This window comes from Bidens hawaiensis, unplaced genomic scaffold (genome assembly GCF_021521415.1).
Source record: "Bidens hawaiensis isolate Kalapana, Puna unplaced genomic scaffold, B.hawaiensis_p1.1 tig00030786_1, whole genome shotgun sequence".
Classification (NCBI taxonomy): Eukaryota; Viridiplantae; Streptophyta; class Magnoliopsida; order Asterales; family Asteraceae; genus Bidens; species Bidens hawaiensis.
Window position 1 is genome coordinate 211,129 of NW_027495146.1, and position 14,215 is coordinate 225,343.

Here is a 14,215-nt window from a genome sequence, read left to right on the forward strand (position 1 = left end):
TCAAAAAATGGGTCAGGCGGGTTCACTCGTTCAGGTCATGGGTCTAAACGGTTGAGGCTGGAATGGGTCATTACAAAAAAAGTTAATTTATTTGGTTTGGGTCAAGTCGGGACGGGTTCGGGTTGAAAGGGGCTAAGTCATTACATATTTTAAGTTAAAACAGTGTCAGGCATAACATGTCAAATCATTACAAATTTCACGTTCAATGTAGCGTGACGTGTGCACCAACACCTGATTGCGCGTACAATCGTTATGTGATGTGTTTACTAACACCAGTTAAGCTTCCAATGCCGTATTACGGACATACTATTACCGGGTTACATACGTACTAAAACGGTAACACCGGTTACACGCTCGATATCATGTTTGTGTGCATACCCCACCACATCGCACGACGCCTAACTTGTTTTCTATACTTAATACTCGTATTATTTTTTTAAGGATTTTTTTTATCACATGTAACTTTAAAAGTTAAATTACATGATACATGGATAAGGGATATGTATGTATACCTACATTTACTTTTATATATGTTGACAAAAAATCGGTAGTGTTATTTCTAGAAAAAGAAAGCATGTTCTTCATTTAATAATGTTTGTTTCTAGCGTTTACTAGGACTTTTCTCCAACATCAACTACTACATATTCACAAAAACCATCTCCTTAAACATCTCGAACTCAACCTTAACCTTAACAATTAACATCTTCAATGGCAAACAACAATAATAATATCATCATGTTCCCATTCATGGCACAAGGCCATATTATTCCATTCCTATCTTTATCCCTTCAACTAGAACAAAAAGGCTATCAAATCACCTTCATCAATACGCCTCTCAATATCTTCAATCTCCGCCGCACTCTCCCGCCTTCATCGTCCATTCGCCTAGTCGAAATCCCATTCGACTCGACAGAACATGGCCTCCCGCCCCATACCGAAAACACTGACTCCCTCCCGCCTAACCAAATATTCGACCTCCTTGTCGCCTCAACCGCCCTCGAACCTGCCTTTAGAAATGTTCTTAAAAGCCTTGTTGAGGCCGGGACACCGCCACGCTGTGTAGTTGCTGACTTTTTTTTTGGTTGGTCAGCTGCGGTGTCCCATGAGTTTAATATTTTCCATGTCATATTTAGTGGGTCCGGCGGGTTTGGGTTAGCGTGTTACTTTTCTGCGTGGATTAATTTATCGCATAAAAATTCGGAATCTGGTGAATTTACTTTACCCGATTTTCCCGAAGCGGGTAAATTACAGGTTACACAGTTGACTCCAAGTCTCGTGGCTGCCACTGGCCTCGACCCATGGTCAGAGTTTCAGAAAAAGAATCTTCCTGCGTGGGCCGAGGCAGATGGCTTTCTTTTCAACACAGTTGAAAAGCTGGATCGTGTCGGTTTATCTTATTTTAGAAGAAAATTTCGGCGGCCGGTTTGGTCAATCGGCCCGATAAACTTATCCTTACCCGGATCGCCCCCAGTCAACAAAAACGGCGGACTCGGTACCGAAAAATGGCTCCATTTTTTGAATTCAAAACCGGCCGCCTCTGTTTTATACATTTCATTTGGATCACAAAACACTATTACTGCCTCTCAAATGATGCAATTGGCAAAAGCATTGGATAGAAGTAACATAAGCTTCATTTGGGTGGTCCGGCCGCCGCTCGGGTTCGACATAAACGCGGAATTTAAAGCAGAGGAGTGGCTGCCAGAAAATTTTATAGAACAAATGGAGAGAGAAAACAAAGGTGTTATAGTGGAAAAATGGGCCCACCAGATTGAGATACTGTCTCATAAATCTGTAGCGGGTTTATGACGCATTGTGGGTGGAACTCAGTTTTGGAATCGCTTAGCCGAGGAGTGCCATTGCTCGGGTGGCCAATGGCGGCCGAGCTGTTTTATAATGCGAAAATGATGGTGGAGATTGTGGGGGTGTGTGTTGAGGTGGCAAGAGGGGTTAGTTTTGATGTGAGGAGTGAGGATTTGAGAGAGAAAATTGAAGAAGTGATGAGTGAAAATGGTAAGGGTAAAGAGATGAGGAAGAAAGCTTTTGATATTAAGTTGATGATTGAAGAAGCAACAAGAGATGAAGATGGTTTTAGAGGCTCTTCAGTGGAAGCTTTGGAAGATTTTCTTCAAGCTCCATTGTTGATCAAGAAAAAGAATAACAGTTAAAAAAGAGTTTTGTAGCTAGTATGTTTTGATTAATATTGTACAAGAATGTATATTTAGACATTAAGGTATGAGTGTATAGGTTTTGAGAATTCATTGTATATGAGAATATATTGTATAGGTAATTATAATATAATTTTAATCAATAGATGTATCAAAGAAGTCATAAAATGGAAACTTTATGATACAGTATCATTTATTTATTTGTCATTTGACGTGCCCATCTAATCGCATCATCTTATTTTATGTTGGATGCATTTGATTATATCCGGTACGTTAAACAAGCGAGTTCTATGGCTTGCCCATTTTTATTATTTTTGGGCTGAGATGTACGTTCGTGAAATATTTTGTAAGAATATAATTATAAGTTTCTATGAATGCCCCTTTTAAATCATTTTGGGCTGAGATATATGCATGCACAAACTTATTGATGTAAAATGTTTATGCAATTATTCATTATTATTATTTTTTTAAAGAATTGGCTCCTTTTATATTTCATAGAAACATCCAAACGATTTACAATGAAGTGGCAGGTAAAACAGGGTATATTATATTGGCATATAGTTAGGGCATGCGAGTGTATAGTCCTTGAACATTTCATGGTATAAGATTCGTTTACACTTTGTATATGGGCATATACTCTATAACTTGTACATCAGTACATGGATGTATGCTCCATTTATACAGGCGAATGGAGTGTGTAATACGTTCTTATGCCAATTAAATTAGTAGAAGTTGGTAAACAAAAAAAAGGGTGGAGGTCAATTATATTAATAGAGGTTGGTTAATTATAACATAAAAAGAGTGGTCACTCAAATTAATAGAGGTTGGTTAATAAAAAAGAGTGGTCAATTAAATTAGTGGATTGTTGGTTTAAGAAACACGTTATTTGAGTTGGGGTTTTCAAATAACCAAGAGTTTTCCGAGAAAATGGTTCTATATGTACTCTCTGTAAATCAATGAAATCATCTTTTACAATACCGTAAAATTACAGAAACGTCATTAGCCTAGTTACAGGAAAGAGGGTTTTCTAGTAACCACATTAGCCTAGTTACAGGAAAGAGGGTTTTCTTGTAACCACATTAGCCTAGTTACAGGAAAGAGGGTTTTCTGTAACCACCTTTAGATGTGAGAATTAGTATCGTAAGTGATAAGAGTAATTTGAATGATTAGAGGTCCGAGAAGAAGATGCATGTATGATTTCTCCTTTCTAGTTATAGCTGGTAGTGGTAGCAAATTGACGATTGGATGTGTGCCACGTGTAATATTCCTTTTGGCCCTACTCATGTGTAAACCGTTATTGGCGTTAAACGGTGCGCGTAACTTGTAACTTGTGGGGCCGCCCTAGATGATTGGTTAATGATAAAGGATGTTTTAATAGTCTCTTTATATAAATATAGTTACCCATTGGTGTCTAGCTGGGTTGGATAAGGCTTGGGCTTTTTTATGGGAGGTCTCACGTTCGAATCCCACTCCGGGCGGCCTTGAGGTACCCGTCACCAATGAAGTTCTACCAAGACAGGGAAGCTGTAGTGGCGCGAGTTTGATCCTGAGGGTCGGTCCAGATCTGTCGCGGACTTGAATGGAGGTGTTTTGCCGGCGTCATACCTCTTGCGGGGTGGGGTGATGGGTATCCAAATGGGTACGGGGTAAGGGTTCCCTCCTCCAACCCTTTTTTTTATATAAATATAGTTACATTGTGAAATGAAAATATAATAGTGACAATGTTAAAGAATTTTAGAAAAGATAATACTTGGTAGGGTTGGATGTTGGGTAAGAGTTGACTTGAAGGTGAGGTCGAATCATGAATTGGTGAAGTTGAAAATGTGGGTCAAAAAGGTCGGCGTAGATTTAGGACCAATAAATCGGATATTTTGAGGACTCGTGTATCAACTATTTTCTACAAAGTTGAAACATAATGATAGAAATTAGGTAAGGGGCCAATAAGTTGCACCGTCATTTTTTTTGAATGACAAGTATGTAACTAGTGGCGGAGCCACATGTACATCATCGGGTTCGGTCGAACCCGGTCAATTTTCGGTTTTATATACAACATATAAGTACGATTTAACGAGCGAACCCATTGTTTTCTGGCAAGCGAACCCAACATCGTTTTAAAAAAATATATTCGAACCACTGATTACGAAAAATTTAGTTGCAAAGTTTCTTAGTAATGAATAATTTCTCTATAAAATAGAAAATTTTATAAAAAAACTACAAAAATTAGTAACAATCGTTATAAATAGGCCATTAATAACCGATATATGTAATATAGATTATATGAAAAGCCCAAAATTATTAATAATGTGGGTTAATAAGCCCAACCCAATTAAAAGAAGCCAGAAACAACGACCGATCAACTTCTTTTCTATCAACCAAGTCCAAACTATAGCCTCATTCCCCAATTTGGGCCGAAAACAACGATTATGTACATTTGTTATAATAGTGATATTGCATTTTATTTATTTGGCCGAATAGCCGACCTGACCCATCCGAGCCCGGAAACTTTGACGTCGAAAAAATATCGAGCACCGAAAAATTCCGAACCCATAAGACAAAATTCCTGTCTCGGCCACTGTATGTAACTACTGAAAATAAGATTATCGTTCTTCAGCGTAGATAAATTAATGTGCACGACCCGTTGAACTTTTTATAAAACAAACTAGATTGTGTGTATCGGGGAGGGTGTGACAGTTAAAGCTATCTATATATATACTATATTATATAAAGAGAAACCCAATGACCTCTTAATTTTTAAGAGGTCCAACCTTTTTGCGTCGTGTACTTCCATTATTGCATGTCTTAAAGAAGTCAAATGGAAGTTGAGAGGGTATTATGGTATTTTAATCAATAGCTTTTCACGACTCTTTTAATTGTTAAATTATAAGTACAATTTTTACCCCTTAACTATACATAACTTTTGTAAATTTTAATAATTATTACTCTTCCACTCCCTTAAATTTACCCATATATTCCTCAATTTTATTTTATTTTTGTTTTTCTTTTATATCTTTGAATATATTAAGTTTTAAAAAATTTCGAACATACCGCTACGAAGTGCTTATTTTTGTCTATGTTTCGATATAGATTTTTATTGAATATCAAGATACGGATAATAAGGTACAAGTCGTAGTTGCATCAACGTACAAGTCTCTTAAAGGTACTTTTCGGTAGTTTTTTTTTCACTTGAATAACATTAATAATTCAACGTACATATGTTTCCTTCATTTTAGCTGTAATTTTAACTAATCCTAGCTGTTGTGTGATATTGTGGTCTTTATATTATGTATTATAACATTACCGAAGCACATTAAATTCCTTATAAATGTTTTATTAATTATCAACTATGTGTTTTATATACTTTTAATTTTATAGGATTTTATAAAATAAAAATAAATATTACCTAACTTTTGACCGGCAAATATGACCCAAATGAAATTTTCATATCGTGTGCATAAGATTAACAATTTAAACCTCATTAGATATAGATCTGATTAAAAGTACTCAAGTTGTATAGATATCATAATAATTAGGACGAACTTGAATTTAAGGTTCCAGCTTTAATTTCGAGCTGAGTTGAGCCAACTCGGTATGAAATTCGAGTCGAGGTTGAGCTAGCCTTGACTCGGCTAGGTTGAACTCGCTAACAACCTTTAAGTGTTGTTCCTCGCTGCATCGCGCCGACACCTGACTAGTTGATAATAAGTTGCATAGTATAATCTCGGGAGTAAGATGCCAAGCAATAGAGATGTCTACAGTTTTGTAATATTATTTCTTGAGGCGATGACCGGAAAAATGCCGACTGACATCTTTAATGAGGGTCTCACCCTTCACAAATTTGGCGCCATGGCCTTGTCTGACCATGTAACTTATTGATATTAACATTCTAAACATCTATGCACAACAAGGATGCAAATGCAAAGAAATAGAGGAATGTTTGGCTTTAACAATCAATATTGGAATATTGTTGTATATAAATTGCAACATATATGCTACAGTATATTGCAGTCACAATATTTTATATTCACAATACTATGTATCAAAATACTATGTATGTTATCTTTGTTAATAAACATGAAATGTTTTATTTGATACATCAAGATTCAAGGACATGATCCAAACATTATTAAACCACATACAACAAACATAACATTTAACTATTTTGACTTAATAATCTCTCCCTTGAATGCAAGTGACAATGCACTAAGACTACCACCATTCTCCACACAAACTCCAGGCATAACAACACTTCTACTCCCTACAAACCCATCTTCACCAATCCTAATCTTCCCAAACTTCACCTTCCCACCATCACCTTCATATATATGCCCGAACAACACCGCCTCCCGCCCGACACAACCACCGCCTTCTATCTCCACCATCTCCGGGTTCAACACCGCTCCCATACTGTCCACGTAAACCCCTTGGTTCACGTCAATATCCGACCCCATCATTTTCATCCATACATTAAACATAAACGACCCGCTCACCATTTCCATAAAATACTCCCCGACTAACGTCCTAAACGCTTGCCATATCGTGTCCATAAACACTTCTTTTCCCCATATCAACACGCTCCCGCCATCTTTCTTCTTTCCAACTACTACCCATTTCGCTATAACACATGCTAAACCGGCCCACGTACCTGAACACACCCAAAACACTGGCAGCAGCCACTGAATCGGGTACCCGGTCGATTCTTTTACGTAAAACATTATGTTTAAAGGACCCGAGATGAGCAATGCCATTAGGTAGTAAGGCAAGAATGTTTGTAACAAAGGTTGACCGAATAATGTCCATGATGTTTGATACCATGTTCTTGTGAGTGTCACTTCGGTTGACTTGTGCTCGGTCGCTGACGTGGCGGCCATCGGACACCCCGAGAGGTCAACTTTAACATCTGACTGTTCTATGAAACTCCTCCAGGACTCAGGAAGCGGTTGACCGTTTCTCAAATGCTGACATATTTCGTATATCAATGAACGGCCGTGATCGATGGAAGCACTTTGTGACGCTGACGTGGCACGAATAACATCCACCTCGTTACATCTAAGAAACGGATTAAACTCGAGCTCCTCTGATTGTTTTTGTGTTTCGTTTTGATCGATCGTTATCTCGCCCACGTCGATGTATGGGAATTCAAACTCGTCCCATGGCTTCGTGCAGTCGAGCGCGATGTCTTTGGTGACATCATCGTCAGGTACGGGTCGGACTTGTAACTGGAAAATGTACCGAACCCCACCCGGTTGACTCACTCGGGTCTTGAAATCATCAGCAAGGAAAAGTGTGGGCCTTTTGTCATTAACGTCTCTCGGGATCGCACCTGTTTCGGGTGGAAGAATCCCGATCGGGTCAACCTTACCCGAATCTTCAGTAATATTAACATCAAAAGGTCTTAACTTAAACTTCACATACATTTCACTTCCATCTTCAAACCGGAAAAGCCTGCATATGTTTGAGTAGTAATGCAAGTTAGTAAACGAATCCGTGTTACGTAGCGATGCCCATACGGCTTCACGCACGTGTGGGACCCGCTTCACGTACTCCTCTCTAGCTGGCAAACCACAAACGAGCCACGTGGCAAAATCTGATATCGTTCTCGCGTAGAACGCATTCCCACTTTTTAAAGTCAGATCAAGGAATGGTGTTTCGGGTCCAGGTTCGGTTTCAGTTAGTATTCGCACTGCTGCACCGCGTGCATCGAGTCTTGCATCATCATCTGCACTTAAGCTGTTACTGTGTCTGATGATGACAGGGTAAGCTTGCCCGGGTTGAAAGATTTTGTGACTCGGGAACCCGTTAATGTTGTCATACATTTTAAGAACTCCTTTCCCGCTAACACCGATCCGATGAAAGTATCTTGATTTCACTTTAAGTGTAGTGGCAGCAAGATTTGCAGCTAGATTACCAACAATCTTTTTGTACTTAACATCCATTTCTTCAATCCGGTCGTCTAAATCATGCATGGTGTTCTTTATCATAACGGGTGTATCCGACCCAATGTAAACACCTCCTCGTTTGAGAACCGAGTCAACCGGAGCCACTGACAAAGCTCCAAGAATCACATCGTTTTCAACAACTGAACCAGGAAGCAAAATGCTTTGACTTCCAACGACTGCATTGTCATGAACTTCGACTTTTTCGGATTTGAACCCGTTTTGAGAATAAAACCCCGCAGTGATTCGGCTAAAGTCACCCAAATGAACACCAGCACCGATTGAAATCAACCTCGGGTCAGAAACCGGGTTGATGGCCCGAATCGAACAGTGGTTTCCAATTTTAGCACCTAACAGTCTTAAATACACGCAAAACGCTTCGGTTCCAGAAAGAAGCTTAGCAAATTTGAGATGGCAAGCGATGGTTATACGGTGGCGAAGCCATATTGTAAACGGGCTTTCGTCTTTGTAAAGGAACTGTGTGACTGCGCAGGTTAGGAGGCTGAGGATCAAGCCATGAGCCAGGTAAGCAGTGGCTAGTGACATGGCAAAGGTCAGTGGGTGCACTGAGGTGGTTAAGATCATGGCTGCATATGCGATAATGGTGAACGGAAGCCAGTGGAAAGCTCCAGCAACACAGAGAAATGAGAAGTGTTTAAGAGATGGTGATTGTTGGTATAATGAGATGTAAATGAAGTATGCAATTGCAGATGAAAGAGAACTAAGTAACCCAACCACATATATACCCATCAGGTGATGGATAGCCTCGGTTTGAGTACTGTTTAACGCATCCTGAGACGAAACATTAACAAAACATGAAACACCAACAACAATATAAGATAAAACATAAATGTTGGGGTATTAGGAAGCATAGAAGTTATAAATTACCTTTTGAACACTTTTGCGCCTGCTTGATCGAAAAACGGGCTTTCCAGTTTCGGTTTTCTGTAAAGTTCCTACTTTACCCTCTTCACCAACAACACTTCCTTTTTGGATCACAGCATACGGGCCGATTTCAGACCGTTGACCGATCCTAACTGGCAAAAAACTCAAAACACCATTTCTCACTTCATGTCCTTGAATCAATGCACCTTCTGCAATCACAGCTTGATCCCCTATAGAAACAAGAGCCGGGTCTGTAATATTAACTGTATCGAGCAACACCGACGAACCAATTCTCGCACCAAACAACTCAAACCAGTATTTCAAGAAAACCGTCCCACGCAAATGAACTGCCATGACACTAGAACAAATATCTTGGGCTTTGTAAAGTGTCCACCATTTTACAAAATCTATTGACCATATGGAGACTTCAGGGGTTAAGGCGTAATTTGGCTGGAGAAATGATGTACCGAAGAATGCCACCGAGATGCAGGTGGCAAATATGCAGAAGATCCAAACAATGGGAGCAAATAATAAAGAAGTTGCATACCCCATCAATGAATTTTCAGAAGAAACCAAGTGCATGAATAAGGAAATTGATTGGTAAGCAGGAAGAACAAGCATCATGCACATATATACAAGTGCAAATACTTGCAGTGTCCAGATACCAAACTGGTGAAGTGTCGAAATCTCGGTCAACAAGTCAACGTTACTGTCGTCTACGTGGTTCGGAATAACAGAAAACGATTGAGTTGTCAGGTTCGGTTGAGATTTCATCACCAGATTTTCTGAGAAGCTTGCTAAATCTGCAATGCAAGTGGATGTAAATACATCAACCGCGCCAACGGGCACCCCGAGAAAATCAGAAAGCTTTTGTGCAGATCGAACCACACCGATCGAGTCAATCCCGTAAGAAGTCAAACCCTCTGTTGTTGAAATCTTGTTGACCGAAATCCCCGTTTGTTCAGAAACTAAACCAATTAAAAACTCTTCAATCTCCTTGTGACTTGGCCCCATATCTGGCAACTGGCGGTTCTTCACGAAATCGGGCCTCGGTGTATTCCCTTCTCGACATGTGCCCGTTGTGTAGGACCGCATCAACCTTTTCTTGGTCACAATCGGCTCCGGGACCAGATTCAAAGTTCCATCAGCAAACTGTTTAAGACATTCAAATCTTTTTATCTTTCCAGAAGTGGTTTTACTGATGGTTCGGGGCTTGATCAGTTTAACCGAGGCAATCGAGACACCGTGTTCTTCTGCAACCCGAGCCTGAATTTGTTGAACCACTTCTTTGTTGACGGGCTTTCCGTCTCTAACCTCTGCAATCACCACCAAACCAACTTGATCAGAACCATCCGGAACCGATATCCCCTTTGTCGATAACGTTTCCTCCGGGACCCCGATTACAGCACAACAACCGGGGCGTAAGAGCTCAGAAGCACTTTCAACCGTCTTTTCAATATCTGCTGAATATATATTTCTTCCACCAACAATAATAAGATCTTTTATTCTTCCAGTTATGAACAAGTTTCCATCTATTATCCTTCCCAAATCACCAGTTCTTGTGTAAAATATCCCAGGTCGGTTTTCGAGCGAATTCTTGAAAGTACTTTGACTCAGTTCTTCTTTGTCCCAGTACCCGATTCCTGCACTCGGGCTACTAATCCATATCTCACCTTCCTTCCCAGACTCGTCGTGCTCTGACCCAGTTTCCGGGTCAACTATTTTGATATCGACATCTTCATCACTCGGTCCCACATAACCGCAACACACCCTTCCTTGCCAGTCGATTAAAACAGGCTTCTTTTCTCCATATGCACAACAAACATAAACACAGTTTTCAGCCAACCCGTAACCAGGAGCCATTACATGTTGAGAAAGCCCGAATGATGCGGTGAGCTGAATAAACTTCATTAAAGTTTTTTGTCTAACGGGCTCCGCAGCAATCATGAGAAACTTCATATTAGAAAGATCATAACTCAACACTTTATCTTTGACACCCTCTAATCTTCTGACCACTAGTTCGAACGCGAAGTTTGGGCCCGCACTGTGTGTGGCCCGATACTTGCTCATGATTTGAAGCCATAATAACGGTTTCACGATGAACGTCATTGGGGAAAGAAGAATTGCAGACCCGCCACTGACGAGAGACGTAAAAAGCCCGCCAATTAGGCCCATGTCATGGTACTGAGGAAGCCAGCTTACTAACACAGTTCTTGATGTACTTCTATATCTCTTTCTCATTAACTTAACATTATGAATCAGCCCACCATGTGTTATCATCACCCCTTTGGCATCTCCAGTTGACCCAGAAGTAAACTGAAGAAAGCAAAGATCATCTTTCATCGGTTCAGAAATGGTTTTTAAGTCAAAGTTAACACCTTTAGCATTTTTCACAAGTGAATCTGTATGTATCCATGGAAGATTTGGCCATTTCGCAGAGCTTTTCCCACCTTTTCTAGATAACGAGATCATGTTCTTCACATTACCCGCTCTCACCGCTCCATGATAAAGCACTGTTGATAATATCGCCTTTGCATTGCTCGATTTAGCAATGTTTTCCAGCTTTAAAAATGCTTGGCCACCTCTTTGAAGCGGGTCGGGAGGAAGAACAGGAACAGGGAGTACTCGGGCCCGTAAGCAACCGAAAAAGGCGTCTATGAAATCCAGCCCAGGAACATGGAGCAACAAGACCCGGTCACCGGGCCTGATAACGGGCTTTGAGCCCGTTAACAAGTTATGAGCAATGCAAGAAGCATTGGCATTGAGTTCTGCATATGTCCTCTTGTATGCTTCCTCGCCTTCATCATTAATCCAAGTGTAGAGCGTTTTTTCTTGAGTGAGTTCATGAGTTCCCCAGTGCTTTAAATAGCCATCGAGGCTATTTAAGTCTGGGAATGTTACTCCCGGATATTCATCCAACGGTTCTGGGTTCCTGTCCCAACAATCTGATGGAAGTGGAAACAATCTCTGCAAAATAGAGGGAATAATATAATTCTAATAAGTTCAATTTTTTTTTGAAAAAATGATATTATTTTATTCCATCAATAAACTAACTTATTGAATAAATGATTTGGGAGGTTAAGCTGTTTTCTTAGAAATTTACATGTTTGACTCACTAGAGATAAAATATAACCCGAATCAATCCATTTATAAGTAAACACTGTAAATGTCAAAATGGGATGAAACTGACACCTCTGGTAACAGTATTTTGATTAATAGTTATATTAAATTACCTTCACATATGGAAATTTTGGCAAAGGATCATCACTTGCAAAGTGTTTGCGAACTAGATTCATAGCATATGATGAATTCCTCTCGGTTAGCTCAAACGCAACAAGTCCGCCTACATAGTAAGTGTTCTGTTGTCCTTGTAGTTCATTCTCCATTTTATCATAAAATCCATCCTTCATATCTGCATTTTTTATAAATATATTTAATGGAGTCCACAAATGATATTATTAACTTTTGTTTAATTAACATACCTTGGCTACTAACATGAGGGAAATATTTAAACTGTCGCTGCAATATTACATTCTCAACTTGACCCCCCATTCTGTTAACCCCTTCAGTTGCAAGTTCAGTGACCCGTGGTCCCTTAATATCAACCGCACTTCCATAAGACCAGAAAAGATAAATATCTGTATCAGCATAAAATTTCTGAATCGCGACCGGATATCCTATACTTGCAGGATTCATGAACTCTGCAAAGTAATAAAATCCTACTGGCAAATGATCTAGCCCTTTTATTTTCATGACAGTCGTGTAGTAATCTATCGTCTGCACTTTACCAAACAACTCCTTTTCAAGATCACTCAAATCCATTAATTCATCATCAGTTTCTGTAGTTGCAAGACCAAAATAACATTAATTTAACATATGACGGTAGGACTTAAATAAAACCTTAAATATAAAATCACCCTTTATATTACCTGGTGTAACATAATTTGGTGATCTGTAGATTTTCCCATTTGTAAAAGGAAAAGCACCGGAAATGATGATTTTATCAAACTCCATAGTTTTGACTTCCCCAATACTAGTCTTGACTTTGACCGACACGCTTGATGAGTTTCGTTTAATAGCTAGAACTTCAGTGTTGCAGTGAATATTAACGGGAAGAGATTTACTTAATTTCTGCCAGAATCCCATGTAACCGCCTTTAAACCGTCTTATTTTACCAGCCATTGAGGTTCGTGTGAATTCATGAATGTAAGCATAAGGCATATCTTCAACAAACCCATAACCGGAAGCTGTGTATCCATACACAACTGATTTTGGAACAGTTTTTAGTCCTTTGGATTCAAGAAATTCAGGAACTTGTTCTGAAGCAAACTCACTAATTGCATGAACTCCATTTCGACCTGAATTCTTTGCCTTATCCTGCAAAATAGTACAATAAGATAATATTATCACCAATCTTCAAATTCAATAATCATCAAATCATGCATCAAGTTATTTTTATTAACCTGGAGTTCTAAGGTCAATGAAACTACAGCAAGATAATCATCAGCAACTTGTATGTCTTCATATTTCCCGGTTGAACTGTCGATCAGGGCTAATTTATGAGAGTTCATTTCTTCAAGTTCAGACCCGATTTCTTTTGCTAAGTGAAAAATAGTGGGAGCGCTATTGGCTGCGAGAACTTGACCTCCGAGGTCATACACTTTTCCTGTAATTATAAACTTAAGTTAGCATCACATTATCATTAAGATGAATAATTACATAAATTGGGAATGTAAAAGAGTCGCATCTTGCCTTCAATTTCAGCTGATTCACACATGCCACTGACTGTGTGGTATTTCTCAAACAGGGTCACATTATTATACCCGAGCTTAGCAAGTGCGTAAGCTGCTGATGAACCACTCGGGCCACCTCCCAGTATGCAGATGCTTGTGTTCACAGGCATACATGGATGCATTTTTGTAAGTTGGTCTGGTATTGACTGCTTCATGTCCATTTTTTAGAATATTTAAGTTCTTTTTTATGCCAGTACCTGTTGAGGTCATATGAATACGTGAGACATGATTCTTGTTGTGCTTGTAAATTCACTCAATAAAACTACACGACATCCAGTAAATGTTACCAAGAGTTACAGCTAGAATTGGTATGAGCATCCACTAATATAGAAAGAAGTCAATCTTTATTATTTAAAAAAACTAACTGATTTTTTGCAGAACTTTGTACATGATTAAATGCAAATGAACATAATATGCTTGCTCCTGTTTTATTCTTTAG

General features: G+C 39.3%; 2 protein-coding genes and 1 pseudogene across 2 annotated transcripts; 1 reads left to right on the forward strand and 2 right to left on the reverse strand.

Annotated features, from left to right (window-relative positions):
* Positions 1 to 502: 502 nt before the first annotated feature.
* On the forward strand, positions 503 to 2,165 carry LOC143581004 (UDP-glycosyltransferase 92A1 pseudogene; annotated as a pseudogene).
* Positions 2,166 to 6,277: 4,112 nt separating this feature from the next.
* On the reverse strand, positions 6,278 to 10,287 carry LOC143581006 (uncharacterized). The gene is made up of 2 exons (XM_077063893.1): positions 8,987 to 10,287; positions 6,278 to 8,890 (listed from the first exon to the last, which is right to left on the reverse strand). The coding sequence occupies exons 1-2, from the start codon at positions 10,076 to 10,078 to the stop codon at positions 6,320 to 6,322; spliced, it is 3,663 nt and encodes a 1,220-aa protein (XP_076920008.1). The 5' UTR covers positions 10,079 to 10,287; the 3' UTR covers positions 6,278 to 6,319.
* Positions 10,128 to 14,004, reverse strand: LOC143581005 (uncharacterized). The gene is made up of 6 exons (XM_077063891.1): positions 13,447 to 14,004; positions 12,913 to 13,360; positions 12,466 to 12,822; positions 12,217 to 12,395; positions 10,183 to 11,950; positions 10,128 to 10,135 (listed from the first exon to the last, which is right to left on the reverse strand). The coding sequence occupies exons 1-6, from the start codon at positions 13,552 to 13,554 to the stop codon at positions 10,128 to 10,130; spliced, it is 2,868 nt and encodes a 955-aa protein (XP_076920006.1). The 5' UTR covers positions 13,555 to 14,004.
* Positions 14,005 to 14,215: the final 211 nt, after the last annotated feature.